Source organism: Streptopelia decaocto (genome assembly GCF_964273445.1).
Source record: "Streptopelia decaocto genome assembly, chromosome: 6".
Lineage (NCBI taxonomy): Eukaryota > Metazoa > Chordata > Aves > Columbiformes > Columbidae > Streptopelia > Streptopelia decaocto.
The window spans coordinates 396,926-421,769 of record NC_138660.1 but is presented as its reverse complement, the minus strand read 5'-3'; the positions used below and the strand labels follow the sequence as shown (position 1 = coordinate 421,769).

The following is a 24,844-nucleotide window of genomic DNA, read 5'->3' as shown; positions in this document are numbered from 1 at the left end:
GTGTGCAGCACTGTGAGCACAATGGCACACACGTGTGCAAAACTGGGAGCACAACGGCACACACGTGTGCAAAACCGGGAGCACAACGGCACACACGTGTGCAAAACCGGGAGCACAATGGCACACACGTGTGCAGCACTGTGAGCACAATGGCACACACGTGTGCAAAACTGGGAGCACAATGGCACACACGTGTGCAGCACTGTGAGCACAACGGCACACACGTGTGCAGCACTGTGAGCACAACGGCACACACGTGTGCAGTACCGTGTGAGCACAATGGCACACACGTGTGCAGCACTGTGAGCGGGGTTTGCACCAGTGCCCGGTGCAGCCGGTGCTGTGTACTCACGGTGTCACCACTCACGGGGACACACACGGCGGGGTTTGCACCCGTGCCCGGTGCAGCCGGTGCTGTGTGCTCACGGTGTCACCGCTCATGGGGACACACACGGCGGGGTTTGCACCCGTGCCCGGTGCAGCCGGTGCTGTGTGCTCATGGCGTCACCGCTCACCGGGACACAGGGGCACACACGGCGGGGTTTGCACCCGTGCCCGGTGCAGCCGGTGCTGTGTGCTCACGGTGTCACCGCTCACGGGGACACACACGGCGGGGTTTGCACCCGCGCCCGGTGCAGCCGGTGCTGTGTGCTCACGGTGTCACCGCTCATGGGGACACACACGGCGGGGTTTGCACCCGTGCCCGGTGCAGCCGGTGCTGTGTGCTCATGGCGTCACCGCTCACCGGGACACAGGGGCACACACGGCGGGGTTTGCACCCGTGCCCGGTGCAGCCGGTGCTGTGTGCTCACGGTGTCACCGCTCACCGGGACACAGGGACACACACGGCGGGGTTTGCACCCGTGCCCGGTGCAGCCGGTGCTGTGTGCTCACGGTGTCACCGCTCACGGGGACACACACGGCGGGGTTTGCACCCGCGCCCGGTGCAGCCGGTGCTGTGTGCTCACGGTGTCACCGCTCACCGGGACACACACGGCGGGGTTTGCACCCGCGCCCGGTGCAGCCGGTGCTGTGTGCTCACACTGTGCAGCTGGGGAACGTAGGAAAAGGTCAGCATTGCTGAGCTTAGAAGAGCAGAATTTGGTGTGGGAGTTGTTCACAAAAGGGTTTTCAGCTCGCTCTTGTTTTTGACACTACATTTTCCGAGTCATCTTGGGCATTTTACTCCATCTCCTGCATACATTTAAACAGAAATGTGACTGCTTTTGCCTGACAGGTTAGGAAAAGATATTTTTTGAAAATATCTATGGCTGAATTGCATAGGCAGATGTGAAAACCCAGGATTTGATGTGATGTGAGGTTAATGTGAAAACTGTGGCCTGATTTTACTGGTGAATAGATGTGTGTACGCACAGCCCCAGCTGCTCCAACTCCCGCAGCCCCGCCAGCGGGAGCCGGCGATTCACTGATCCCGCCACACGGCACGGGGTGGGCTGGCCTGATCCTGACAGCCGGGGTGAATTCTGACAGCCGGGGTGAATTCTGACAGCCGGGGTGATCTCTGACACCTGGGGTGAATTCTGACATGCAGGTTGAATTCTGACATGCGGGGTAATGTGTGACCTCTGGGCTGGTTTGTGACACGTGGGGTGGTTTGTGACACGTGGGGAGGTTTGTGACACGTGGGGTGGTTTCCGACGGCCGTTCCCTGGGTGCCGACTCCTGCAGCCCAGGGTGATCTGACAGGTGCTGCCGTCACTGTCCCTCGGCCCTGACATCAACCAGATACGAGATTATCATTTCAGGACAAAAACGACTGTCCTTAGCGGTGCCGGGGGCTGTGCTCTCTGTTCGTGTCTTACATTGCGGCGTTTTCGTTTTTGTCTGCTACCGAAAGACTCCATGGCAGTGGAGAATCAATGAAATCGTGACACCGCAGGAGGGTGCACGATGTAGAACAGAATAGCTAGAGGAAAAGTTATTCCTAGTGAGACTATTTGCAGCTTATTTGAATTGCAATGTTACATGACTTAGCTTGTGGTTGGACTCGATGTTCGTAAGGGTCTCTTCCAACTGAAATGATTTATGGTTGATATTTAAGAGAAATAAGGTTCTGCTGAAGGTTCAGCACAGAGTGGTCAGTACAGGTGTGTGTGTTGTGAAAGGAAACGTCCCGGTTTGGGACTCGGGACGTTCCCAGCATTCAAAAAGTCTTCTTTCTAAATTCTGCCAAACGTGAAAGCAGAAAAATGCTGAATCAGTAACCATATTGAAAGAAAAAAGAGGGGCATAATTCCAATTAAAACCTCCCACATCTATTTGTGAAAACTCTGGAGCTGGTGATTTCATCCGACTTCGATTATCCTCTATTTACATTTTGTTGGTTTTAATATGATTTGCTCTAAGTTCCCTCCAAAAACAGATGAAGAGTGTAAAAAGCTCGAGGTTGTTGGGGCAGCCTCGTCCGGGCTGCTGTGGGCAGCGGTGGTGCAGTGGCGGTGGTGCGGCGGTGGTGCAGCGGCGGTGGTGCGGCGGTGGTGCAGCGGTGGTGCGGTGGTGCGGTGGTGCGGCGGTGGTGCGGCAGTGGTGCAGCGGCGGTGGTGCGGCGGTGGTGCAGCGGCGGTGGTGCGGCGGTGGTGCAGCGGTGGTGCGGTGGTGCAGCGGTGGTGCAGCGGTGGTGCAGCGGCAGTGGTGCGGCGGTGGTGCAGCGGTGGTGTGGCAGTGGTGCAGAGGTGGTGCAGCAGTGGTGCAGTGGCGGTGGTGCGGCGGTGGTGCAGCGGTGGTGTGGCGGTGGTGCAGTGGCGGTGCAGTGGCGGTGCAGTGGCGGTGGTGCAGTGGCGGTGGTGCGGCGGTGGTGTGGCGGTGGTGCAGAGGTGGTGCAGTGGTGGTGCAGTGGCGGTGGTGCGGCGGTGGTGTGGCAGTGGTGCAGAGGTGGTGCAGAGGTGGTGCGGCGGTGGTGCAGCGGTGGTGTGGCAGTGGTGCAGAGGTGGTGCAACGGTGTACAGTAACTTCAATGTACAGTAACTTCACAACCAACCTGGCAGTTCCAGCCCATGAAGTGTGAGGAGGGGGTGGCTCTGGGCACGGCCGAGCCAGCACTCACCCCGGTCTGTGCGGAAACGTCACTCAAGCAGTCGCTGCAGTGGCTGAACTATTCACATCGCTATGTTGATTTTCTTCCCGTGGTGGCCTTGCCCTGCGGACAGAGGGGTGATCTAACGCTGATCCCTGGAGTTCTGTTCAGTGGTACCAGCAGCGGCATCTGCCGCCTCCCGTGAGCCGTTTGGCGGGAGCGGAGCTGCGGTGCCGCCCGGTTGCGGGCGCGGGGCCGAGGTCCCGTGCTGCTGTGCGGCTGCGCCTGCGCCGCGCCGGGACGCGTGTGACACTCGGGGCGTGGGGTGCTCGGCGCTGCAGAGAGCGGCTCTGCCGAGGGCCGGTTGCACTGGAGAAGAGGAGCGATCCTGTTCCTGCCTGCTCTGCTCCTTAAGGAGTGCCTCAGGTGTGCGAGACCCACTGGATCATCATATGGAGACGCTTGTGTTGATTTGCTTGTCAAATAATTGCCCAAACTTCGTCATTGTGATTGATTCTGATATTTGGTGCAGTATATTTCAGTCTAATACTCAAAGCATTCATTACATTTGAAGGTTTTGACATGCAGCTTTTTAGCAGTTACCACAGAACTTTGTTGTACCAGAGAGCAGTACATTGAAAGGTGAGAGAGAAGCGTGAACTTGCATGTAAATACATGTGGCTGCAATCAAGACAGATGAGCGCTGTCAGTTTGCATTCTGTGGACACAGGCGTACGTGTGCCTGTGTGAGCGGCGCTGGCCCGGCCGGCTGGCTCTGCGGCAGCCTGCCCGGCTGGCTCTGCGGCAACGTGCCTTCCACTCAGGATATTGTCTCATGAGCGCTTCCTTTTTCTGCCAGGATGGCCCTGCCAGAACAATCTTTGCAGGAGTCCTTTTTATCTTGGAGAAACAAACGTCTGATTCATTTTCCTAGAAAAAACAGGAAGCTGTAAAGAGGACAGACCGAAAAAGAAATGCATACTGTTACTCACAGCCTATAAAGCAAACTGGACGTAACTTTGTTGGATACTGAGGGGATGTTGCAGTTTTACTGTTTTCCTCATATTCTCCGAACCTCATGGGAAGGGCAGTTTAAGATGAGCTTGTTGAAAAACAAAATCGAAGCAGCACCTACACACATGAGAGCGTCACCTGGAGCGGCGGGCGCAGCGGTCGCGGTGGAGCGTGGCGCGGTGTGGCACGGCGTTCTGCCGCAGCCGGGCTCGCCGGAGCCCAGCGCAGTGCTCCCGGGACCTGCACACGCACCCGGTGTCCGGCCTCTGGGCTGCTGGAAACTGCCGGGGACACTTTGCGCCTTTGAAAGGAGAGCGGAGCACTAATGGTCACACAGTGCAGCCACTGCGTCCCGGGCCGTCACCGGGTGGCGAGGTGTCGGCCCTTCGGTGTGTCAGTGTCACTGAACTGGTCCCGCGTGGTCTGCAGTCCCGGGCCGTCACCGGGTGACGAGGTGTCGGCCCTTCGGTGTGTCAGTGTCACTGAACTGGTCCCGCGTGGTCTGCAGTCCCGGGCCGTCACCGGGTGACGAGGTGTCGGCCCTTCGGTGTGTCAGTGTCACTGAACTGGTCCCGCGTGGTCTGCAGTCCCGGGCCGTTGGAGCTGCGGCTCCGGGTGCCTGTTGCTCAGGACGGTGCAACTGTCACCTCTCCAGGAGAGGGAAGTCCCCCGGACACGCTCTGCTGTGTGTTGCTGCCCGTGGCCGCTGCTGCTCGCCCCGGCGCCCGGGATGTTCCGTCGTTCACTTCAGCAGCGATGGGACGGGGGAGTTCAGCAGAATGCCCATGTCTGGATTATATTTTCAATAAAAATATTAAGCATTTGTGTAATGGGTTAATAAGAGTTGGTGGTTCTGGCTCTCACTAACGGAATACTGACTGAAATCAGTTGGAGTGTTGGGTTAAAGTCTGCAGGATTTGGCATCTGAGAGAAAACAGTTGATCCATATCTGGAGGGATGGTGGCTCTGTAGAAAGATGGAAGAGAAGTGTGATTATTCATCAGAAATGGTTCATACAGCTGCTCGCAGACCCACAAGGGTGAGGCAGCGCTGCACGATGCAGGGATGCGGACTGATCCCCGTGACTGCCGGGCGCAGCGGCGGCGCTCGCCGCGACGGGCCCTGCGGGCTGGGCCGGCTCAGCCCCCTCCGCCGGCAGCTGGGGTGGTTAAAAGAACCTTGTTCTCAGGTACTTCACAGTGGCCAAAAAGAAATGAACTTCTGGCGAACGAGATACAGACAGAACATTGTGCTATTGCAACTCCTTTCTGTGGGAACATCTGTGCAAATCACTGGTTCTGGGAATAACCACCATTATTTCTCTGACCACAGCGCTGTGGCCGCCTGGTTGCATTGAAACTCCAAGTATGTTTGTTTCCGCGGACGCCACCACTCTCTCGCTGGGTTTGGTGGTCAGATGCCCCTGCACAGTGGGTCCCGGTGCAGCTCGGCGGCCGTGCAAGTTCCCGTGCCCGGGCAGTGCCGCTGCAGGCCAGCGAGGCGCCCGCCCTGGTGGGACATGGCACCGCGGCACCGGTGCTGACACGGCACCGTGGCACCATGGCACTGGTGCTGCCACGGCGCCAGTGCTGCCACGGCACCGTGGCACCATGGCACTGGTGCTGCCACGGCGCCGGTGCTGACACGACACCATGGCACCATGGCACTGGTGCTGCCACGGCGCCGGTGCTGCCACGGCACCATGGCACCATGGCACTGGTGCTGCCACGGCGCCGGTGCTGACACGGCACCATGGCACCATGGCACTGGTGCTGCCACGGCGCCGGTGCTGCCACGGCCGCGCCAGGCTCAGGGTTCGGCTGCCCCCGGCCCAGGGTGTGCTGATGTCTCCCGCTGGTCTCCAGCCGTGCTGCCAGCTGCCTGCGGGCACGTTTAGCTGATTCCTGCGAACTGCATGGCTGGCAACTCCCTTCTTTGGAAGCAGAAGCCAGGCGTGCATCCTACATAAAGATCAGTGGCACTTGAAACTTGTGTACAGCTTGCAAGCAATTTAGTGCCTGGACAATTATGACTTCTCAATGCATCTTTTCCCTCCCCCTCCTTTGTTGTTCACATTTACAGTAACCAGGCCTGTTAGCCTCATTTTTTCTGTAAAACTTCCTGCTGCTCTGTTAGCTCCAGTTTTATTTCCCTGCGCAGCCATTATTTTCACCTCTCTATTTTGACAGCTGAAGCTGTCTAGTTGTGCTCTTGCACCTTACTTCCCCATCTTCTTGCCTACCTGGGACGAGGAGCTCACAGTTAGTAAGGAGCTGGGTGCCCCGCGTGTTCTCCTTCGCGCCTCCTCACCGTGGGCCGTGCTCCCAGCCCCGCGGCGCCGCGGCAGCTGTGCCGGGCTGCGGGTGCCTCGGGCGCCTCCCAGCCCCGCGGCGCCGCGGCAGCTGTGCCGGGCTGCGGGTGCCTCGGGCGCCTCCCGTCGGGTCCGTCCTTTTCTAGCGATGGGCGATTGACACTGAAACTGTGTTGGCATCTGTAGTTTTCCTCCAGCTTTGAGGTTCCAAACGTGTCTCTCATAAAATGAAAGAATTCATAGTCTGGCTGTCTGATTTGTGGGCACAGTTAGGCAGCTGTATATTCAAAATCCCTAATTTAAGATAACATTTGGTTGTGGGTGACAAACCTGTCTTATAAATTCCAGGCCTAAAGTGTTTTATTTTGCGGCTGAGTCTCTCGAAGCCAAGCGCCCGCATAGTTAAATGTCTGATCGCTTTGTACGTCGTTCTCAGCCCAGGGCACGTCTTGCTTGTCCACATTTACACAGAAATCTTAAAAAGACAGATTCTCTTTCAAACAGCCGATGTTTGACTGGAATGTTCCCACAGTGTCAGCGCTGGCCGCAGCTCCTCGTGCCCGGCTGAGCCCCATTTCGAGTTCTGGCCTCATTTGAAGCTCCGCGGTTGCGTGCGGGAGCAGCAGAGCCGAGCTGTCCCGCTCCTCAGCTCTCGCCGCCAGACCTTGCGTCTTTACTTTGGAGGGGTTTTGTTTGGGCAAAGACGTGGTCTCTTAACCAGATCCTGCTTTTCCTCTGTTTTTCGTGGCGAACGATCCCGTTTCCCAACCGTTTGCAAACAGGGACTGTCTGGCAGGATTTCCTGGATACGCAGGACTTTGAGATTGTGAAAGGCCAACGTTGCGAACCCTGGCAATCTGTATGGTTATTTGTGCTGCCTTGTCTTCCATGGGAACTAATCAGCTCGTCAGATGGAAGGCAGAAGTGGGGTCCAACAGAAATTCATTGCTCGCTGATCACCTCCACCACGAAAAGTAACCCTTGTGAGCAGGACACCTTTGTGTACTGGCACCTCCTGACCTTTGTGTTCTGACACTTTCTGAAGAGCTGCAGCCGATGTTTGGGAGTGCAGTTTGGTAAAGGTCTCGTGAAGAGGTTCTTCCTGCCCGGTCCCCTCTTGGCGCAGCGGAGCGGGGGACGGGAGCTGCAGCGCGTAACCCCCGAGGTGCGGCTGGGTGAGCTGGGGCAGCGGCCGACCCGGCCGGGAAATGCGCCACGTCTTTATTAAACCTCTTATATTCTGAGCTGACCTTCAGAATGAAAAGCAAGGGGCTTTTGATGTTTTAAAAACGTGTAAACCCACAGACACTGGCAGAAGTTCAACCAGGTCCAGTTTGTTTCCTGTGAGTCAGTTCACTGGAAGAAGTGGTGGGATTTTTCACTTGTAAGGGATGGAACCCTTGAAATGTTCCCATGTTCTGAGAACCCCCGTAAATGTGTAACACGGAATAGCAGGGAGGATGTTGGTGAGAGATGGGTCTGCCATTGCTTTCACAGAGTCCATCGGGCGCTGACGGTGACCCGACCGTAACCCGTTCAGCAATGGCTGTAACCCCACGGGTATCTCTCACAGCGCAATGTTTGGTCTTCAGGTTGTTACTAAAATAAATATGATTTTAAAAGAGTCACAAATATGTCTCTTTAAATACGAGTGCTACAGGCACTCCTCAAGTAAACAAAGGCATTAATGTCATTATATGTTGTATACATTAAAAAAATCCCATAACAATGTTCTATAGAACATACCCTTTTTTCCTCTCAAGAGTTGGGATTTCATCCAAATTCTGAAGGGTAAGTTGTCCATAGAGCTCAGAGGGTGTTTTGTTCCCTTTGTGTGAGCGGGTCAGCGTTAGCCGGGCGCCAGCGCGCTCGCAGCGGGGCGGCGGGGACGGGGCGCAGGACATTCCTCCCCGCGGCGGACGGAGCTGAACCCGGGGCGGGGAGGAGCCGCTGGCCACCGAAGGAGTTATTTCAATTAGTACTCAGCACAGGGTAATAAATATTCAAACACTTCTGTAATGTTCCAGCTTCCAGATTGGAAATTACGACGGACATGCAGTAGGAGAACAAAGTGCGTGGTTCAGTTTAATAATTACATTGTGTCTCCTTGTTACAGCTTCATGAAATTTTCATGAAACATTACCCGTGTCTGAAACAGCAAGTGCCGATTGTACCAGCTGAGCCCTGCAGCCGCCACTCCGACCTGCGGCAGCAGTGAATAGTTAACTCTTGCACGTTAGTTACTAACTGCTGCACTTTCAAAGAGAAGTCATCGGGGGACGCTGCACTTTATATGTGTTTGTGCGCTTTGAGTGATGTAAGATAAAATCTTACTATTTCCAACTGTTGAACAGTGTAAGTGAAATCAACAGCACGCGGCTTTAAGCTGCTCAGCCCAATAGGTATTTTCTCTTCACGTGTATAGGCGGCGCGTGTGACCTTTTGCAAAACACTGTTAACATTTTGGCTTTGAGTAAGGCCAGCTTTTTTGCTTTGCTGGTGAGCAGTGAGTAATGTCAGCAGATAAGTAAATGCTGAAGTGGGAAGATAGCCGTTGTGAGGACATGGCGGGCAGGGTGCGCTGGGTGCGCTGTGCAGGGTGCGCTGTGCAGGGTGCGCTGTGCGGGGTGCGCTGGGTGCGCTGGGCAGGGTGCGCTGTGCGGGGTGCGCTGTGCAGGGTGCGCTGGGTGCGCTGGGCAGGGTGCGCTGGGTGCGCTGTGCTGGGTGCGCTGTGCTGGGTGCGCTGGGCAGGGTGCGGCGGGTGCGCTGGGCAGGGTGCGCTGTGCAGGGTGCGCTGTGCAGGGTGCGCTGGGTGCGCTGGGCAGGGTGCGGCGGGTGCGCTGGGCAGGGTGCGCTGGGTGCGCTGTGCTGGGTGCACTGTGCAGGGTGCAGCGGGCAGGGTGCGCTGGGTGCGCTGTGCTGGGTGCGCTGTGCTGGGTGTGCTGTGCAGGGTGCGCTGGGTGCGCTGTGCTGGGTGCGTTGGGTGCGCTGTGCTGGGTGCGCTGTGCAGGGTGCGCTGGGTGCGCTGGGCAGGGTGCGCTGGGTGCGCTGTGCTGGGTGCGCTGTGCTGGGTGCGCTGGGTGCGCTGTGCTGGGTGCGCTGTGCAGGGTGCGCTGGGTGCGCTGTGCAGGGTGCGCTGTGCTGGGTGCGCTGTGCAGGGTGCGGCGGGCAGGGTGCGCTGGGTGCGCTGGGCAGGGTGTGCTGTGCAGGGTGCGCTGGGTGTGCTGTGCTGGGTGCGCTGTGCTGGGTGCGCTGTGCAGGGTGCGGCGGGCAGGGTGCGCTGGGTGCGCTGTGCAGGGTGCGCTGCGCTGGGTGCGCTGGGTGCGCTGGGTGCGCTGTGCAGGGTGCGCTGTGCTGGGTGCGCTGGGTGCGCTGTGCAGGGTGCGCTGTGCTGGGTGCGCTGTGCAGGGTGCGCTGTGCAGGGTGCGCTGGGTGCGCTGTGCAGGGTGTGCTGCGCTGGGTGCGCTGGGTGCGCTGGGTGCGCTGTGCAGGGTGCGCTGTGCTGGGTGCGCTGTGCTGGGTGCGCTGTGCAGGGTGCGCTGGGTGCGCTGTGCAGGGTGTGCTGCGCTGGGTGCGCTGGGTGCGCTGGGTGCGCTGTGCAGGGTGCGCTGTGCTGGGTGCGCTGTGCTGGGTGCGCTGTGCAGGGTGTGCTGTGCAGGGTGTGCTGTGCAGGGTGTGCTGGGTGCGCTGTGCAGGGTGCGCTGTGCTGGGTGCGCTGTGCAGGGTGCGCTGTGCAGGGTGCGCTGTGCAGGGTGTGCAGGGTGCGCTGTGCTGGGTGCGCTGGGTGCGCTGTGCAGGGTGCGGCGGGCAGGGTGCCCCGCTCCCCCGCGGAGCCCCAGGGCCACACGTGCCCCCTGTGTGGGCCAGGGGAGTTCTAGCAGTTCTTCGCACTACAGATCAGGTAACACGTGTTCAGAAATGTCTGGTTTTAGTAGAAAATGAAAATGTTGCTGTAGATTTCCATTCACCTTTCCCGTTCCTCCCTCTGTCCGAAGAGGCCGAGCGCAGCTGGATCTGAGCCAGGCGGAGCCTACGCCAGCCGTGTCACAGTGCGAGCTGTTGTGGCTGCAGGGCGCTGCTGGACGGAGCGGCCGGATCCTGCCCTGCTATTGCCAACCTTTGTCTCTGTTTTCTTGTCACTAGCGGTCCTGGGGCTGCAGTGTCCATGAGATCGCTGTGTGAATCCAGCTGAAATAGCCAGCAGGGCCTGTTTCCCGAGTCCGGCAGGGTGACCGGCTGTCCCTTCGTTGCCCGTTGGGCTGCTGGGCTGGCACAGGAGCCGGCAGCGCAGGCTGTGTCCGTGGGCCACCGGCAGCGGAGCTGTGGCCACCACACCGTGAGACCTGCTGCCCGAGAGAGCGATGGGCCACCTGCTCCTGAACGTTCCGGTGCGATCTGCCGAGACCGAACTCTGACCTTACACCGCCTCGCGTGTTGTTCGTGATTTAGAACCACGCAAGAATAGAGTAGACTTTATATCCGTGCCTTTGTTTCGCCTGCAGCAGCGCGGGTGTCCCATGGTGTGTCCCAGGGGCTCGGGATGTCCCGTCCCCTGCAAGGACAACGTCACCCGCTGGTCAGTGCGCCGGCGCCCGGTGCCTGTGCCCGCAGCGCAGCCCTGGCCGGGGCTCGGGGTCCGCGCTGTCCGTACACCAGGGTAGCTCATCCTGTCCGGGTTCTGCTGTGCTGCCGTCGCTACGTTTTGTTACAAGAGCTCATTATTTCAAATGTGTCTTCATAGACAAGATGAGACCCATCTAAAAATAAGCGTACGTTCCACTTGTATGTACGAGAAAGAAGGCGATAGCGTTCTTCTTCAAGTACCTGACCTATCAAGAACCAGACCTATCAACTTTTCTTTATATGATGTTGGAAGATGCCAGGCTAACGAAATGAAAATGAGCGGGTTTTCCTTTGTTATTCGCGGTACTTGTCCCGGGGCAGTGCGGGGGCCGTGCCGAAGCGGCGGCCATGGTGCGGGGGGGCCGCTGCTGTGGGTCCTGGTCCCTGCGGATCCCGGCCCAGCTGACTCGTGGTGCTGGTGGTCAGAGGCCAGGCTGAGCAGGTCCTGCTCGGGAGAGTGCCCGAGGGGGAGCCGCGGTGGGCGCGTGGCCGGGCGGGAGGGCCAAGCTGCTCTGGCGTGCGGGCGCGTGGCCGGAGCTGCTTTAGACCGGCTCGGTGTAACGTGCGTTTCTAAGCCATCGGAGGCTGGTACAGAGCTTTGCTGCCGGACCGGTCGTGGTGATGGTGACCGCAGTGCTGCGGGGCCTGGCTATGGCTGCGGTTTCACCAGCACCTGCAGTGCCGTGAGCAGGGTCACACAACAGACTGGGATCTCGTGGCCCTGAGGTAATTTTCATAAACTCAAGAAACTTTCCGTCTGTTTAAAAGTGTGTCTGTCACATGGTGTGGCACGAGAGCACGGTGAGTGGACTCTTACTGGGGACAAGCTCCTTTTTGTCCCGTGTTTGTTTAGGAGGAGCGGAGGACGGAGAGCAGAGGTTGGGCAACGCTTTGGCTGCGCTCGCGGAGGCGTGGACAGGCTCCCGGGCGAGCGGCGGCGGCGCGGTGCGCAGCGGTGCCCGGGCGCTCTGCCGTTCTCCGCCGTTCTCCGGCGCGGCGCGAGCCCCGGCCCCGCTGCGGCGCTCGGTGACTCAGGACACGGGGCGGCTGCTGCTGCTCTGAGTCACCAGCTTCCCACTGGCCCTGGAGCAGCTTTGCTTTGATGTGGCTCTGTCCAAAATCCACTCTCAGTCCCTGGGCCAAAGCCCTGACAAAGGACCCCATGCGAGCGCTGCAGCGTTAGCCAAACTCTGTGTTGTTTCAGGTGAGAGCACGCTTACGGAAGAATGTATTTAAAATTAGTTACTTCTCCTCAATTCCCCTTAAACTTTTAAAAATTAATATATCTGAATTTCCTCATACTGGAAAGAAAAGGTTTTAAACTAGAATCCGCTGAGATCCCTTTGTTGTTGGGGTTAGCACGAGGAGCAGGAGGGTGAGTGGGCTCCGTGCCGCTGCTGGTGGAGCTGAGCTGAGCTGAGCCGAGCCGGCGGAGCTGAGCTGAGCTGAGCTGAGCTGAGCTGAGCTGGTGGAGCTGAGCTGAGCTGAGCTGAGCTGAGCCGAGCCGGCGGAGCTGAGCTGAGCTGAGCTGAGCTGAGCTGAGCTGAGCTGAGCTGAGCTGGCGGAGCTGAGCTGAGCAGAGCTGAGCTGAGCTGAACTGAGCTGAGCCGAGCCGAGCCGGCGGAGCTGAGCTGAGCTGAGCTGAGCTGAGCTGAGCCGAGCTGGCGGAGCTGAGCTGAGCTGAGCTGAGCTGAGCTGAGCCAGTGGAGCTGAGCTGAGCTGAGCTGAACTGAGCTGAGCTGAGCCGAGCCGGCGGAGCTGAGCTGAGCTGAGCTGAGCCAGCGGAGCTGAGCTGAGCTGAGCCGAGACGAGCTGAGCTGAGCTGAGCTGAGCTGAGCCGAGCCGAGCCAGCGGAGCTGAGCCGACCTGAGCTGAGCTGAGCCGAGCCGAGCCGGCGGAGCCGAGCTGAGCTGAGCTGAGCTGAGCTGAGCCAAGCCAGCGGAGCTGAGCCGACCTGAGCTGAGCTGAGCTGAGCTGAGCCAGCGGAGCTGAGCTGAGCTGAGCCGAGCCGAGCCGAGCTGAGCCGAGCTGAGCCGAGCCGAGCTGAGCTGAGCTGAGCCGAGCTGAGCTGAGCCGAGCCGAGCCGAGCCGAGCCGAGCTGAGCTGAGCCTCCACGCTGGCTGGGCTGGGGCCGGCAGAGCCCGGGCTGGAGCGTGGACAGCACCGGCCCTGGGGGCGGAGGCAGACCAGGTACAGCGGCGGGACGGAGTCAGAACGTCCCGGTGTTCTGAAACCCGGAGCTGGTCAGATCCGAGCGCGCGTTGCGGTTTTCCTGCGGCCAGCACTGTTGGGATGCCGCTCACCTCTGGGCGGTGAAATGCCGTGATTTGGGCAGGCGGGGGCACTTAAACAGCTTGCTGGGTGGTGTTTTTGGGGGGTGCTGATGTGCCTCCTTCGAGCTGTACGTGTTTAATTTCTCCAGTCTGGGGAACAGTAGCAGCCTCCAGCTAAGGCTTCTCAGAAGTCTCGTTTTCAAAGCTTCTCGTTTGCTACGGACACCCCCCGTCGGTCTCATCTGAGAAACAGAAGCTGAAAGGAATCTTCTCTTTCCTCCCTGCTTGCTTCTGAAACGGCCTGCTCTGGCACTAGGATTAGAGCAATAAGAAATGTAAATATTGCTTCTGAAAAACCTGAAAGTCAGAATTGGAATATATATTTTGGGGCTACTTTGTAATGCGTTTGAATATTCCTGAAGTAAGAATCTTATGAAAACAAGTCTTAGAAGTTTGCCACGATTCTACATAGCAGTTTTTTCTACTTCATAGTGAAACTTCAGCATTATAGATCAGGCCAGAGATCTTTACGTGTGGGGCTCCGTTGCTTTGTGTTCATACCCACGTAATGGAGACACGTGTCTCCAAAGTGCAGCCAAGACGCTTTCACTGGTTCTCGCCCAACCTCTCAGGCCGTCCCTTTGGATAACGCGTGTGGATGTGAACAGAAAGTGGCAAGCAATAGAAGAGATAATACAGATGTATGATAACAGCAGAAAATAGTCATAAAAGAGCAAATTCTTGAGATTTAGAGCACTCATGGAATTAGTATTTTTCAGACTTGTAATGACGCTGAGTTTCAGCTTCATCTTTGGTCGAGCGGTCGGTGCAGTGCTACCTGGCACAGGAGTCTGTTCAAATGTGACCAGCACTGCTCATCCATGGACATTTAAAACCGTTTTATTGCTCCATGCTCTGTTCTCCTCCCCCCGCCTGTCAGGGGAAAGAGGAAAGGAAAGATTACAAGGGAAACTGAAAAACATTATTTAGGTATTTCTGGAGCCATTTTGTGAGAAACTTTAGAAAGTGAAAATGTTATTGGCATTTAAAGAAAAATACACAAAGATTGAAAGTGTAAACTGGCAATGATAGAAACTTGGTTTTTTGTTAAGGGAAGTGGAAACTTCTTAAAATTTACAGAAACAGAATACGGCTCTTAGGACTGAAGGAAAGGTGTTTCTGTGGTATTTATGAAGTATTAACTTAGCCAGATTTAGTGTAACGCATTATCTTTCTGTATAGGTGCTGCTACACCAGAATTCAGTGTGAAGTGATTTCTATCAGTCTAATTCCATTGACGGAGCGGGTGAAACTGACACACAGTTCGGTGCGTGGGGGACGCTGGAGCAGGGGTTAACTCGGTGTGTCTGCGTGGGACCAGCGCTGAGCTTGGGTTCCGGAGCCGCGCGGTCCCGCTGTGCCCGGCTCCCCAGCAGCGCGGTCCCGCGGTGGCGCAGGATTTGGCCTGTGTCTGGAGCTTTGTTCTCCATCCCATTGTTGCGGGCGATGTGATGTGTGCCAAGAAGAAAATCCTGCTGGGATTAGTAGTTCTGGAAAGAATAAAACAAGGAACAGCTGGATTGATACGACCCCAGATAAGGGTATTTCAGCTTCTCTCCATAGTGTTTTTCTTTCTTGTGTACAGATACTCATTGCAGAGCTGAGTAAATGCTCCTCGTTACAATGAGATTTCACACGTAGGAGCGGAATTGATTTTTGCGGGGTGGAATAAGCAGTGGCAGCAGGGTGTGGTTTCCCAGCCAGAAACGCTGCTCCTGGCCACCGAGGCTCCGAGTTGCCTCTCCCTTCCTGCTGCAGCCCCGCGAAACGGAGCAGAGCCAGAGGAGCGCTGGCCACGCGGCTCCATCGCCCAGCCCGGCCGCACTGTCCACAGCGTTCCGCGGTGTCCAAGGACAGCGCGAGTCCCCGCGATGCCGGGATGGCACCGCCGGGGAGCGGCACCGCGCTGGGTCCTGCCGGGGCTGCCGAGAACTCACTGCGTCATGACGTTATGTGTAACCACGTATATAATATACTCGGGTAGTTTGTATTAAGTTTGTGTTTTATCTTTTCTTTCTCAGTCACATAGAAAAAATCACAACATGGCAAGATCCTCGCAAAGCTCTGACCCAGCCGCTGAACCACCTGAGCCAGCACCCGGCAGCCAGCTCCCCGGCGCTCCCGCAGAGGCCCATGGCGATGGGACAGCCCGTGGCCCAGCCCGTGGCCCAGCCCAGCCTCGGTGAGTGCCGCGGTTCGGTTCTGCAGAGGCCCATAGCCATGGCCCAGGCTCGGTGAGTGCCGCGGTTCGGTTCTGCAGAGGCCCATAGCCATGGCCCAGGCTCGGTGAGTGCCGCGGTTCGGTGCTCAGCACACCCATGGCCCGGCCCAAGCTCGGTGAGTGCTGCGGTTCGGTTCTGCGGAGGCCCATGGCCCGGCCCAGGCTCGGTGAGTGCCGCGGTTCGGTGCTCAGCACACCCATGGCCCGGCCCAGGCTCGGTGAGTGCCGCGGTTCGGTGCTCAGCACACCCATGGCCCGGCCCAGGCTCGGTGAGTGCTGCAGTTCGGTGCTCAGCACACCCAGGGCGAGCCGCCTTTTGCTGGTTGGGCTGCCAGATCATTTCTGCTCCAAGAAGGGAGCTCTGGTTCTGCCATCGGCCAACAGGGTGTTCTCCGCTTTCCGTACTTTTCCCTGTGTACACTGGCAGCGCGTGAGTCCGTACTGCGTGAGAAGTTCTGACATATCATGCATTTTATTTTAGACCCTCCGTGACAATTTTTTGGTGCAGTGTTGCCCATACAAACCCAGTTTTTCCCGTGTTTTCCATCCAGAGGTGGTGTGAAGCCTCTGCAAACCCACCTGTGCGAAGCGCTGTAGGTGACAGGTGTGCGCTCGGTGCCCTGCGCGGCTGCAGCTCAGAGCCCGCAGCTTTGTGACTGCCCTGTTCGTTCGCCATGGTGCTGTGGGGTGGGTTTGGGTTCTTTTCTGGGGGGAGGGGGGAGCGGAGCTCTGAGCCAGGCCTGGCTGAGCCAGCACCACAGACACCGGAGACGTGGGAACTGGACACCCGGTCAGGACGCTCCTCTGGCCGTAATTCTGTAACTTCTGCCCTAGCGTTTTTTGGCACTGTAGGAAGCAAAAGAAGGTTTTCTTCTGAAGATGTGCCACTTTAAAGGATTTGAGTATTCCAGGTCTGCATACTGGTCTGCGCTTCAATTACTAACACATGTGCTTTCCTCGCTGTGCTCTTGGGAGACGATGGGAAACGCGGTGTGCTCTGCGCAGCCCGGCGCTCGGCTCGCAGCTCCGTCAGCGGGGCTGCTGGAGGCGGACACGGGCCCTTACAAACGTGCTGTTCCAGCACAGCGTGTGGCCGGGTGACACCAGGCCACCGTCTGCCTGTGCCTGACACAGGGAAACACGTAGTGACCGCTCTCTGAGATCAGAGGACATGCCTTGGAAATTCTGCTGGTCTTCTCCTTTCCACACAGCAGATGCTGGTTTGGTAACCTCAGCAGGGTTAGATTTCTTACTGACATTTAAAGCATTACTTTTAAAATGTTATACAACAAAGGCATCCGAAGGTATTTCTTTCTTTGATGCATCTTGTTAAATGTACAGAAAACTAATACCTGCTAGGCAGGTTTCTGTGCCCATTTACACACCGTGACTGAATTCAGTCAGGTGTCATGAATAAAAAGGCAAACTTGTCCCCGAGACCGACAGCACATTGTTCCGGGTGAGCTGATGTCCGGCCTTGTCCCGTCTGCTGCTTCTAAACGCTTCACCTTGGTCGTTCTCCTAGGGGAGCTCATGGTGGAGACGCTAAGGAAAGGGCAACCTTAACAGGAATCTTTTAACTATGTGTTTTCCTGTTGGAATGCAACAGGGAAAATGATCAGTCTCTGACCGTGACAGCCAGAAACACTGTATTTCTTGCAGAAACACTGTATTTCTTGCATTTCATAAGTGTTCTGTAAATCCCATTTACTGTGGTGCCGAATCTGCGCATGGATTAGTTCCCCACCGTTCTGAAACGTGGTCCTTTTCAGCTGATGGGTGAAGTGTTTCTGATGGGTACAGTGTTAGCGACCCATTGTCACCCCGCTCCGCAGCCGTGCTGGAGCCCCAGACCAGAGGCAGGCGGGTGTGTTGGTGCGCTTGCCTGGGATCGGGGTGTCTGAGCTGGCTCTCGGGCTGGCGGGAGCAGCCGCAGCGCCGGGGCTGGTGATGGGCCCAGCCCCACGGCCCCAGCTCTGCCCCACGGCTCGCTGTGCCCCACAGGCCAGGCCCAGCTCTGCCCCACGGCCCCAGCTCTGCCCCACGGCTCGCTGTGCCCCACAGGCCAGGCCCAGCTCTGCCCCACGGCCCCAGCTCTGCCCCACGGCTCGCTGTGCCCCCACAGCTCGGTGTGCCCCCACGGCTCGGTGTGCCCCCACAGCTCGCTGTGCCCCACAGGCCAGGCCCAGCTCTGCCCCACAGGCCAGGCCCAGCTCTGCCCCACGGCCCCAGCTCTGCCCCACGGCTCGCTGTGCCCCACAGGCCAGGCCCAGCTCTGCCCCACGGCCCTCGCTGCTGGGACGAGGCTGTGGAGGGTGGTTTTCGGCATGTGTAGCATGATTTAGGGGGAAAAATTAGATCCTTAAAAAAGCTTATTTTGCAACAATCTTTAATTGAATGCTGCGTGTTTTGTAGTCTGTTCAACATTGTGCAACACTCAAAACCATTGTTATTTTCATCCTGCTTTCTTCAGACTGTTCTAAAAAGACGTATTTCATTTTGTGACAGTGCTCTTCACCGACTTGGTGAGCACAATCTGGTCTTCATTTAGATGTTTTTCAAGTTTAACAGTTTGCAACTTATTTTGACATAAAATAATAAACCCCTCTGATAGTAATTATGTTTTCTATATAAATTATCTTGAATGTACATGCGCAGTTTCTGTAAAAAGCCTGTGCAGAAAGGCTGGGTTTGCTGAGGGTCGGCGTGCACCGATCCGGAGAGTCCGGCCGCGGTAGCTCCGTGTGTCAGACTCCAGATGAAGGGCTGTCCGAGTCTCGCCCCGTTTCTGTGCCCGCGGAGGAGGCGGCTCCTGCTGCAGCCGCTGCTCCGGCGCGGCCCCGCGGCGGCACCCGGGCCCCGCGGCGGGACGGCTCCGGAGCGGGACGCGCCACGCGCTGCACGGCCGCGTCCGCACGGGCGGCCCTTGTGCCGACCACCGTGTCACAGAAACTCATCCGTGAGTCTCACCAGCACGGCCGCGTCCGCACGGGCGGCCCTCGTGCCGACCACCGTGTCACAGAAACTCATCCGTGAGTCTCACCAGCTCCGCTCTCCGCAGCATCACTAACGATGATTTCACTGGGTCTGGGTACAGCCGGGGGTTGTGGCGCTGCCTCTGCTTTCGTTTCTTTAATTGGCCAGGAAATGTAACCAATAAAACAGTGCAATGGTCCTGTCTAAGGGCAATAAACACATGAAGCAAAGTTTCCATATCCTGCTGTGATTAACGAGGTGTAGCTGCTATTGTTTGAGGATGATAACGTGCGGTTCTGGTGACTGTGTCAGGGTGAGTCTGTGGAGATAAGAACGCAGACACTCCGCAGTGTTTAAAAACAGGCGGGATGTGTTTTTGGTGATAACTGACGTGGGTGAAATGCTGTAGATGTTGCACGGCCTGGCTCGTGTTGGCTGGGAATTTGGCTACAAATCTGTAAGCTGGAGAGGAACGTGTTTTTCCAGGGGAGCACTCACAGGGGAACTGCGCAGGGACACGCGTCCTGTTCCAGGCCACCTTTCATCACTGGGTGTCCCGAGAGACGTGGGCACCATTCGTTGTGGTCAATGTGAATAACTATGGCACCTGCTTCTGGCTGATGGAGTAACCCTGACAGAGAGCCGAGAGCGCTGGGACTTGCACCTTCTGCGGGAGTGAGAGTTCTATGACGCGGCTCCGGAAAAGAACATGGGGGGTGGTTATTTGCAATTAAAACCTCTGAGAAGTAATTTATCAGCCAGATCTCAAATGGAGTGTTTATTTATATTTGAAGGACAGTGGCTAATAGTTTTAAACACCACCACACCTTCAGTATCAGGCAAATTAAATCCAGATATCTCCAACAGTCTGGCCAGTCAGAAACGCGGGAGGTCGGTGTGTTGGGAAGAGGTGGGGGTGTTGTTTCCAATCCCGGTCGTTTCCGGTGTGAACACGGGGCGCTCCTGTGCTGGCAGCGTTCCCCTCGGGCAGGTCGCCCAGCCGCGCCGGGGCAGCGCCAGCGTCCTTCTCAGAGCTGCGGCGCTGAGACGCAAGGCTGCAGATTGCATGAAACGGAGGTAAAAACAACAGATTTAAACAACAACCGTCATCAGGAATTGGTCGTTAGCACCCAGTGGAGCAGCAGTTGTTACTGATTTGTTGTTAAAAGTGCTTACAGAGCAAATCTTGAACCTTTTCAATAACTTCTGCTGAACCATTTGATGCTGCACCCGCAGGTTGTTCATTTGGGTCACTGAAGACAGGGAAGTTAAATGAGACTATCACAGAGCTTAACATTCGAAACTGTTGAGCAATTTGTGTAGAGCTGTTTCCAGCCCAGGAATCTGAATAAAGGAGCCTCTGTGCCTGGGACGGCACAACCTTTCGGTTTAATGCTTTACAGATTTTTGGAACGAGACGCAGCAGCGCTGAGCAGCCGCGTTCTTTGCTGACCTTGTTGGAAGGCCGATGCTGTTTCTGGGAATCGGTGAAACAAGCAGCTCTTTGTTGGCAGGAGTGGAGGGAGAGAGGGAGGGGAGCCTGCTCTGATTTTCTCGGTGTCGTGACTGAGTCAGAACCGTAATATGGCTGGGCTGTTCTTTCTTTTGAAGCTCGGCAGACGTAGTTTCCCGTCAGAGCGCGCTGCGCGCCACCTGCCGCGGGCGGGCTGCGGCGGCACGGGCAGACCCCTCACCTCCGGGCGCTGGGCGGTGAGTCTGTGCACACGGCAGAAACAGCTCGCGCCGCGTGGGTTGGTTCGGCAGGCTGCGGAGCCTCTCGCCCGCAAAACCGTCCTCCCTTAGCTATATCCAGCAAAGTCATCCGCAGACGGGTCTCCTGCAGTGTCGGGAAACCCAATTCACTAGGATATCGTGATCAATTTAAAAGCAAACAAAAAGATTAACATATTTTTTTAAATTTTTCATGTAACTCCCAAAAGAAAATTACACGGGTCGAACTTGAGACGTCAGCTGAGTAGTTGTAATTCATGGACCGCAGTGGAACTGCGGCCACAAAGTCCAGGTTTGGAACATCGCTCCACATTTTTACTGCTCTTTCGAGTGGGGAATTGTGCAATGGCTGTTTACCAGAGACACCGGCTCCGCTTGGCAAAACAGATTTGCTTTTCCCCAAGAGATGTGAGCTCAAGCCGCCCCAAGTCTGTCTGCTTGCACGGCGAATGCTTGTCACCTGCTGGCTTCCATCCTGTCGTCTCCTTTCAAGGGCAACAGCAGGTTTCAGTGTTTTCTGTCTTCCCTTAGAAAGGCTGCGGTGGGAGTGCCGAGCAGAGCTGGAGATCGCTGGAGATCAGCTCGTTTTCCTTGGTGCCTTTTGAGCTGTCCCCAGCAGCCCAGGGCTCCTCGGGCTCCCCAGAGCCGGTAAAATGTCACGGATTTATTAGATTTATTAGAAATAAAAACTTTCTATCAAAAGATTCAAACTGAGTAGTCCAGTCAGGGCATGAACTGAAAGGGAAAGAAGAAGGAAATCACTTGAAGTGATGGTAAGGTTGGCACAGTTACATGGGAGACCAACCTGACCACAGATGTTACTGGTGTTTATTCTGTACAGAAGGTGTCTGAAGGGTGCAGGTGGTGACGTGTAAAGCACGCGGCATCCGGACAGGAGCTCCGGCGCACCCACAGGGCTCGTCTGTGCCGGCTGGGCGGTGGAGCTGGTGCAGCAGCAGCCCCTGTGTCCCGGAGCTGTGTCCCGGAGCTGTGTCCCGGAGCTGTGTCCCGGAGCTGTGTCCTGGAGCTGTGTCCTGGAGCTGTGTTCCGGAGCTGTGTTCCGGAGCTGTGTTCCAGTGTTCCAGAGCTGTGTCCTGGAGCTGTGTTCCAGTGTTCCAGAGCTGTGTCTTGGAGCTGTGTGTTTTCCAGAGCTGTGTTCTGGAGCTGTGTGTGTTCCAGAGCTGTGTTCTAGAGCTGTGTTCCACAAGCCCTCACGTGTGAACTGCTGGTGTGGAAAAGCTCTAAAACTTAACACATCAACTGAAGGCTTGCCCATGATTATTTCAGTGCCTTCCAGCGGAACCAGTGTGAAGAGCATATTGCGAATCTGCCGTGGTTTAATTATTCCTCAGCTGGTTCCCGGAGTCAGCTGGTTTGTTACTGTACGTGCAGCATTTGACCCTTCGATGTATTCTTAGAACAGCTGAACGGAGCAGTTCTCGTGGAGGGCGCTGCAGAATGCCCCAGGGTTTCGTTTCATGTTGTTTCTGTAATAGATATAAGCAAATGATCACCTAGCGGTCTTAATGTTTTATACTCTTTTTATTTCTAGTTAATATTTGTTCTGAGCTAGGTGACATTAACTTAATGTGCCTTATGTGTGTGTGTGCACATACCCAACAACTAGATTTGACTTCACAAAAGTAGACCACGCGAGTCCTAAATTTGCCTATAGGACATTATAATGGTTTCACTCAAGAACAAGTCAAGTGGACGGATGCTGTTATGCAGCTGGTAGGATCAGAACCCGGGCCTTAGCATCTGTGTGTTTATAAACTGGTTTTGAATGAACCTGAAAAAAGAAAATGGATTTCATCACCTCCGTGCCCTCCCGCTCCCACGCGGGTGGAACTGGGTGGACCTACAGCCTTTTCAAACCTCGAGGGTGGAAAGCGTTTTTTTTGGCAGTGGAATGGGGTTTTTTGGTTGTTAGAAATATGATCATGAACTTACAATGTACTTGACTCGTCGGAGGTTCTGCAGCCCGATGCCAGGCTGCGGGAGCGCTTACCTGCTGCACTGAGCTGCCGCGCCTCTTGGTGTGTGCACCAACGCACAGTGGTGCCTGAGAGAAAAGGCATTTACTCCAAGATACAGTTTGTTCATCAAAATACTCTGTGTCCTCATGAGGAGTGACTTGGAGGGTTATGTGGCACCATAGCTCAGGGAGACATATTTCTCAGCATTTTCGTATTGCCTTGTTCTTTGCCTTCTTGCATGTGTAATTTCAGCTGTGCTGCCACGCGGGCACGGGTCAGCGGGTGTTGTACCCAGCAAAGGCAGCACGCAGCCGTGGCAAACGGCGCTGCAGCTGCCCGGGCGCGTCCCGCGCGCCGTTCGGCTGTTGATCTTCACCTCCCGGGCCTGGGTCTGTCCCTCGCCCGTGCTGCTCAGATGAGAGCAGGTTTCTAAGGAGAGCTTACTGCGTTGTGCTAACGCTTCAGCCAGCCTGGATTCTTAGCGTGGTTGCTCTATTCACTCGACCATTGACATGCCAAAAATTCAAGCACATGCTTATGCATGCAAGAGGAGTTAAATTCCTGCCTCAGTGCTTGTGGTCCTGGCAATTTGACACCAGATTTACACTGATATAATTTATATAATTGCACTTAGAATATTTCTTGCTTATTCTAATGTGTATAAGACCAGATTGACTGTATCTTTAGATGTGGTTCCACGTATTGTTTCCCCGTGCGGAAGTGGTTTGTTCCGCGCGCAGCTCTCACCGCCGCCCTTGCCCGCCCAGCGCTGCGCTCCGGCCCGTCCGGGCTGACGAGCTCACACGCCGCTGCTGGCCGTGCTCCGTCCGTGCTGCAAACGGCTTGTTTGCCCCCGACTCCCACGTTGGGTGCACGTAAGCGTTTTCATGGCTGCCCAGTTACTTTTGCTGGGAACTGATGTAGCCAGCAAATATCTTCCTTTTATCCGCAGGCAATTTTTAGTGTGCTCTGTGGCCACAAAAATGCTTCTGCCAGCTGGGCGAGGGCAGCGCGTGGGCAGGACGGGCAGCTGGCGCGGCAGGACTGACAGACGCAGCGCTGCGGTGCCACGGGAAGCCTGCTGCCGTGTGTGTGGACACGGCTGCCTGCCGACCACACATCGACTGGGCCCCCAAGAGCTTGCGCTGCTGCGGGGCTGCTTGTGACTGGGATTGTGTCTTGAGCTGGGTTTGCCCCTGAAGCTCAAATATCCTGCAGCTGCACTCCCAAGTGGTCCCGCAGTCTTTATGTGCTGGACCTGTGCGATACCGGATCACAGAGCCGTGGAACCGTTTTGGTTGGAAGAGACCCTTAGGGTCGCTGAGCTCAGCATGTGGCGTGTGTGGGTATCACACGTTTGATCCGGCGCACACGTGTGACGGTGCTGGCTGTGCCGGGCCCCTCGCGGCACAAACACGTCCAGGTCTGGGAGGATCGGAGCTGAGCTGGGATTTCAGTGCCCACGCGGTAAAAGCGATGAGAGAAAGACAGAAAGGAACACAGAAATCTCAGTGCTTCAGACAGAAAAATATTGGATCTCTTCTAGAAAGTATTTTACACCTGAGATGTTCTTGTTAAAAGAACTTTGTTAATGATGCTGTTGCCCTATTAGTGAAAGAATCCTTGCAAAAATGTCAGTTAATTTTAAAGCAGTACACGGCTACCACGTGTAATCCAGACTGGCTTTAGGTGCTGGGCGTGTTTTTCACTGGGAATGCGGGGGTAGGGAGGGAGAAGGAACGGTTTGCTCTGCGCCTCACAGACGATGTTGTTCTGCTGCTTGGCTGGGAACGGGTGCATTTTGGTCGAAGATAAAAAGGGGGTGCAGCAGAGGCCGTGCTGTTTCCCCTCTGTCTCATTTTCCTCCAGCATTTCCCAAGCTCACTGCTAAGAGGGAAACATTTCTCGAGAGCAGGGTGGTTGTGTGTCCATGGCGAGCGATTCCCGTGGTCGTGTGTCCATGGCGAGTGATTCCTGTGGTCGTGTGTCCATGGCGAGCGATTCCCGTGGTCGTGTGTCCATGGCGAGCGATTCCCGTGGTCGTGTGTCCATGGCGAGCGATTCCCGTGGTCGTGTGTCCATGGCGAGCGATTCCCATTGTCATCTGTCCATGGCGAGCAATTCCCATTGTCGTCTGTCCATGGCGAGTGATTCCCGTGGTCGTGCGTCCATGGCGAGCGATTCCCGTGCTCGTGTGTCCATGGCGAGCGATTCCCGTGGTCGTGTGTCCATGGCGAGTGATTCCTGTGGTCGTGTGTCCATGGCGAGCGATTCCCGTGGTCGTGTGTCCATGGCGAGCGATTCCCGTGGTCGTGTGTCCATGGCGAGCGATTCCCGTGGTCGTGTGTCCATGGCGAGCGATTCCCATTGTCATCTGTCCATGGCGAGCAATTCCCATTGTCGTCTGTCCATGGCGAGTGATTCCCGTGGTCGTGCGTCCATGGCGAGCGATTCCCGTGCTCGTGTGTCCATGGCGAGCGATTCCCGTGGTCGTGTGTCCATGGCGAGTGATTCCTGTGGTCGTGTGTCCATGGCGAGCGATTCCCGTGGTCGTGTGTCCATGGCGAGCGATTCCCGTGGTCGTGTGTCCATGGCGAGCGATTCCCGTGGTCGTGTGTCCAT

General features: G+C 56.4%; 1 protein-coding gene across 5 annotated transcripts in view; it reads left to right on the top strand.

Moving 5' to 3' along the window:
* WWTR1 (WW domain containing transcription regulator 1) overlaps positions 1-24,844 on the top strand; it is a 44,721-nt gene that overhangs the window by 6,707 nt on the left and 13,170 nt on the right. For all 5 annotated transcript variants that reach the window (XR_014184501.1, XR_014184502.1, XR_014184503.1 and 2 more), the window contains exon 2: positions 15,337-15,497. Coding sequence is in view for 2 of the 5 variants with exons in the window: in XM_082057218.1 (XP_081913344.1) it covers positions 15,337-15,497 (161 nt within the window). In the remaining 3 variants the exon portion in view is untranslated. The remainder of the gene's footprint in view (positions 1-15,336; positions 15,498-24,844) is intronic.